General features: G+C 41.5%; 1 protein-coding gene across 1 annotated transcript in view; it reads left to right on the forward strand.

Moving 5' to 3' along the window:
• poc1b (POC1 centriolar protein B) overlaps positions 1-5,721 on the forward strand; it is a 44,882-nt gene extending 39,161 nt beyond the window's left edge. The window contains exons 11-12 of the mRNA XM_032577329.1: positions 3,383-3,628; positions 4,407-5,721. Of these exons, the coding sequence (XP_032433220.1) occupies positions 3,383-3,628; positions 4,407-4,565 (405 nt within the window). The 3' untranslated portion in view covers positions 4,566-5,721. The remainder of the gene's footprint in view (positions 1-3,382; positions 3,629-4,406) is intronic.
• Positions 5,722-6,000: the final 279 nt, after the last annotated feature.

The raw sequence follows: 6,000 nt of genomic DNA on the forward strand, positions 1-6,000 counted from the left end.
TACTCAAAAGTCTCTAACTTTACCTACGCTTACTTCTATAGAAGAGCTGGCAACAAATGACCATTTGAAGAAGGGCCTAATATCCTGCTTTTACAGCACCATCAAAAACAGCTCCCAGACATCCTCAGAACACAAAAGACTGGCCTGGTGTGACGACTTGAAATGTAATATATCAGTAGAGGAATGGCAGAGAGCCTGTCTGAAGGCACAGACACAATCTATTAATACTCAATTTAAGTTAATCCAATACAAATGGTTGATGAGAACATATGTTACTCCAACATTACTAAATACATTTAATTCCAACATTCTGGATACATGTGCTAAATGTGGAGATAAAGGCAATTTGAGTCACTGCCTTTGGGAATGTCCTGAGATTGAGAACTTTTGGAAGGAGGTTTTGAATAAAATTTCACTTATTGTCGTTACTAAACTTAATTCCATCAAATCATTTCTTGCCTTTCTCTTCTCAGTCTGCAGAACAACCTTGAGAATTGAATGTCTTTCAATTTCAACCTTTTCGACCTGTCAACTTTTCAGTTTGTAATAAAGACAGTTTTTTTTTCATCAAATAGATGGTTAAGCTAACTGCTGCTCAGTCATCAATATAAATTGATGAGTTTTTTTTTTTCCATTTTACTACAGTATGCCTTCATAAACAGAGCAGTGATATTCTAGATTTAAGCATAGAATGAACTGGAGGTTGAAAGTCTTACAGAATCTTTTTAGCTTTAACCCCTCGTTTCTTCTTTGCTTCTTATTTTATACAATTTGAAGCGAACTGAAAACACACGTAGCGCATGGGTCATAATGATGATGTAGAGGGAACAGAAACACTGTCTTCTAAATTACTTACAATTAAAAATCTTAAATGTTAGGCTAATGTCAGTAAAGAGGCATTCAAAGAAAATGCTCAACACACTTTTCAGATACAGTAATTTCTGGACTATTGCTTGTACCTGGTAATAAGCCACACCCACCATCTTTAACAAGAAAACAACTAGGCCAAACTTTTCTATAAGTCGTGGGTGTCTGCGTTGTAACGAGATATTTACACAGAAATGAAATGCCGTAAAAAAAAACACACGAATATGCTTCCTTCAACATTACAGTCATGCATTGTGATGTTGAATGATCTACTTTATTGATCATTCAGATAAAGTACTGTATTATGTCTGTATTCTGCTCATACTTGGGGAAAATTTAAGGGGTATGAACAAACTTGGCGGATTTGGGCGGGAGATCGACAGGCGGATTGGCGCAGCGTCTGCCGTCAAGCGGGCGCTGTACTGGTCCGTCGTGGTGAAGAGAGCTGAGCCATAAAGCGAGGCTCTCGATTTACCGGTCGATCTACGTTCCCACCCTCATCTATGGTCATGAGCTTTGGGTCATGACCGAACGAACGAGATCGCGGAAACAAGCGGCCGAAATGGGTTTTCTCCGTAGGGTGGCTGGGCTCTCCCTTAGAGATAAGGTGAGAAGCTCAGTCATCCGGGAGGGACTCAGAGTAGAGCCGCTGCTCCTTCACATCGAGAGGAGCCAGTTGAGGTGGCTCGGGCATCTGGTCAGGATGCCTCCTGGACGCCTCCCTGGTGAGGTGTTCCGGGTACGTCCCACCGGGAGGAGGCCCCGGGGAAGACCCAGGACACGCTCGAGGGACTATGTCTCTCGGCTGGCCTGGGAACGCCTCGGGATTCCCCTGGAAGAGCTAGAAGAAGTGGCCGGGGAGAGGGAAGTCTGGGCCTCCCTTCTGAAGCTGCTACCCCCGCGACCCGACCTCGGATAAGCGGAAGAAGATGGAGATGGATGGAACAAACTTGGCGAAGAAGCAGAATTCTTCTTCTCCTTCTGTTCCTCTAAAGATCTGCTGGCAGAAACATTTGAAGCAACTAGGCATCACGTTTACAGATCCGCTCCTCTTCTCACACAGCATTTTTAAAAAAAAAGTAGATCTGTCAGTCTGTTGCATTTGTGAGAACACTCAACAATAATAATAATAAAAAAAGTCAAATTTCCCTGAGAATAGTTTGTGATTTCTGATAAATGCAGTTGGAAGAGCTGCATGTGCTACAATAAGACGTCTTTTCTGTGAATACGAAAACAACGCTCCAGTTAAACAGAATACAAAGTTCCGGTATTTAATTGGTTTTGTCACATTTCTTGAGCTTATAAAAAGTAATGCATCAACTTAAAGTTTGAGCCTTTAACTAGCTTTTCTTGCCGATGCCAGTGCATGATCTTATCGGTATTTTGTAAGCAAGTGTTGTATAAAGACGGCATCAGATATTCAGTACCGCTCTGTGACACAGCAACGTCTAGCATGCAATCACTCCAGTCTATCAGATTGCAATGAGCTCAAGGTATCTTGCATGTCAAGACAGGAAGCAGTTTTTATGTGTGTGTGGCGTATTAAAACCAACATGTTTTTGCCGACTCTTGTGTATGTCTTATAAAGGAAAACGCAAGATTTTAAATTGTCCACTGGATCAGTAAAAGCCTCCTAACTAGTACCGGTGGTCAACAGACAGAGTGAACAGCGTGGTAAAATGTCAAACCTGTGCTGAAGGATGCAGGTGTGTTTTCTGACCGTTTCCAACTTGTGCTGGGTTTTGGCCCAGATTAGAGATGAACCGGTCTGATATTAATATCTCTATCATTTTCTTTATTATTTCTTTTACATTGGCTGCTATTCTCCTAATTACGCTGACTGAAGAAATAAAGGTTGTGTTTGTTATTACATGTCTGACCAAGCTTGTATTTAAGTGTGTCGCACTGGTGTAGAGTTATCAAGTTTACAATTCAGGACATTTGCCCGTGTTTAAAAAACTAAAATGTTTTAAGTCAATTGAGCGCTGGTTTTCTATATCAGATTGGTATTGGTTGATACTGAACCAAAAATATTTGTATTGTATTGGAAGTGAAAAAAAGTGGATCGGCGCAGCCCAAGTCTGGATGAGAAAGGTGTGATTGATTTGGTAATTATACTAGTATGAAAGAAGATAACAGCTGCTGATGGCGTATTGGCTTCTTGAAAGGATTGCATGGTTTGATTTTTTTTTTTTCTCCTCAGTAATTAGCAACTTTAATTTAAAAATTGCATTTGAAGTTTACTTGTGTTGTCTTTGACTAATATTTAAATTGGTTTGAAGTTCAGAAACACTTAAGTAAGACAAACAAGCAAAAAAAAAAAAAAAAAGGAAATCAGGAAGAGTGCAAACACTTCTTCACACCTCTGTAGATGTCCCAGTACTGATTGCTGGAAAAGGTGTCTTAGATGAGTTGATTCTGAGTCATAAGCAAGCTGAACACCCACCACAAAAAGTGTTTCTGTCCTTGAATAGTTGAAAGCTTTTAGTTTTTCCCACTTTTGACGCCCACACAGGCAGACTTCCTGGCACGTCGTGTCACCGGATCGAGAGCGGAAGTGTGGACCCGAGGTGAAAGTGCCAGCAGGGCGGGGTCGACTTCTGGGAACCAGACCGGCTCAGATGGCCCGAGAAGAGGAAAAGGAAAGGCGGAGGAAGAGGACATGGCGCAGACCCGCCCACTGAACGTTCTCCCCGGTCGTCCATCAAGTCTGGACTTCACCCTGCAGCACATTGTTCGACAGCTGGACGTTCTCACGCAGGTCAGCTGGAGGGGAAATCTGAAAGCTGCTGAGAAGCAGCTTCTTAGCTACATTTGTGACTCATTTCAGTGGAATAGTTTTAATACTGTCAGATTTTTTTTCTTCCAAATTTAGCTGTCTTATTACTACTCAGAAATGAATCAGAAATAGTGGACCCTGCTAAAGCAATATTATACGTAGCTGCGCAGTCCTTCGTTGTCAGTTAAATAAGCGTCTTTCTATTTCATCTCATATATTCTCATATATAATTTTTCTCTTGGGACTTTTTTGTCAGGCAAAATTTTGAGTTGTGTGTAGACATCTTCACTGCGTTCTGTGACTCGAAGCTGTTGAGGCTACTGATAACTAGCTGCTCATATACCTTTGCTTGCTACCTAGCTAGCTTCTTCTAAGCCAGTGGATCTCAACCTTTTTTGGGCCAGCTCCCCCTATCCATTACAGTCAGTTAAATTTTGCCTGTTTTTCTGTATCATATCAACATCGGCCTGTGCTAAACCTCAGATATCTGTATCGGTATCGGAAGTGAACAAAGCAGATCGTTGCATCCCTAGTCTCAATGCCTTAAAATGCTGCCGCAAAGGAAATGTCATTTTTCAGAAAAGTAAATGAGAAACCAGGTCATCCATTCACAGAGCCTCTTCTGCGTCTCCCACTTTATGTTTCCAGAGCGATGACGGAACCAACTCCACAGGCCGTCCGACTTGCTTTGGCCTCTGTAATTATTCTGCGACTGCTGTGTAATTATTGTGCGTCCTAATCCCCCCTGCTCTCCATGCAGACCGTTTCCGTGTTGGAGGAGCGTCTCACCCTAACAGAGGACAAGATGAAGGAGTGTCTCCAGCATCAGTCTCAGATCCTGAAGGACCTGAAGACATCGGGACAGAGATCCAGGACGGCGAGCGAAGAGATGGATGAGTCCATTTTTCATTTCACTTAAGGATCGTCTTCTGCCCCCTCATCTCTCAGGCATAAACACCCAGAGTGGCTCTCTGGCTTCTCTCGTAACTGTTAAGAATGTATGGGTACGGGTATATGTGTGAGTGATTTATTTATTTTTGTCTTTTGGTTTTTTTTTTTTTTAAAACCAACACCACGGTGGTCCTTATCTGGGGTCAGAGAGTTAATCAGGATTCTGACGGCAGTCAGTGATTTACGGTGCATCTCCTTGTGCGTACGAGCGACCGACATGTTTCCCCGTGTTTCTATCATCACGTCTGACTGACATCTAGCTGTACGGCCCAGCATCCATCTGTGTCTGAGCCGACAGGCTGAGGAGTAACCTGCTGTGACAACAGGCCATCTGCCACAGCGCCTCCCAGCATTTGCATGTGGGTACTTGTAAATAAGCCAGTGCTTTTAGCAGTTTGCAGCTGCAAAAATTTTTATTACTATTTTTTATATATCAATCTGTTTTGTATCTGTTGTTGTAAAATTCTGATATATAGAAGCATCAAACTGGGCACATTTCGCCTCAAATTAACCTTTGATGATTATTTATATGTTGATAGATAAAATGTGATATTGCACTTTTTTTAAGGCTATCAAGACCAAAATAGACTTTGGTTTTGCATAATATTTTTATTTTGCAAACATGTTTCCTCTGACTGGTCGTAATATTATTATGTTTCATGAAGTTGTGACTCGATTCTCATGTAGAGTCTTTTTTAGAAAACTAAAGATTAGGATGATTGCATACCAGAGGTGTTGAGGAAGCTCAGGTTGCTTTGATAGCGGCCCTCAGTTTATCTGTATTTTTGGGTGTGGTGTTTCTCATCTTCTCATTGACAGTACTAGTCTATAGTGTCTCAGTGGGATTCAGGTCAGACTAGTTTGCTGGCCAATCAAGCGCAGGAACACCACGGTCATTGAACCAGCCATTTAGGTGCCTTTGGCTGCGTGGGAAATACCAAGTCCTGCTGAAATATGAAATCATGATCTCCACGAAGCAGGAAGCATGAAGTGCTCTAAGATTTCCTGCTAGACGGCTGAAAACCCAGTGAACCAATAACGGCAGATGAAATGGAACATGTGTTTTTATCATCTGTAAGGCATAGTCACCAAAATTACATGAAATAAAGGCTTGGAATATTTAACTCTGTGTAATTATCCTACATGATTTTTACTTTCTAAAATAAGTAAGAAAGAATGTTGGTCTTTTACAATATTTTTTTTTTAAATCTCTTACGCAACAGTGATAGTTTTAAGAAGATAAGTCCTTGGTAAGTGTACATTCTTCACATCTGACACCAATTCTAATGCACAAAGCAGATGCTAACTGTACTGTTAGCAGCTAATGGTTATCCAGTACCTTCAGTGCTAACAAATTGTTTGCTGTTAGCTGCTAATGGTTAGCCAGTGTCTTCACAGTGTTG

This window comes from Xiphophorus hellerii, chromosome 2, assembly GCF_003331165.1.
Source record: "Xiphophorus hellerii strain 12219 chromosome 2, Xiphophorus_hellerii-4.1, whole genome shotgun sequence".
NCBI lineage: Eukaryota > Metazoa > Chordata > Actinopteri > Cyprinodontiformes > Poeciliidae > Xiphophorus > Xiphophorus hellerii.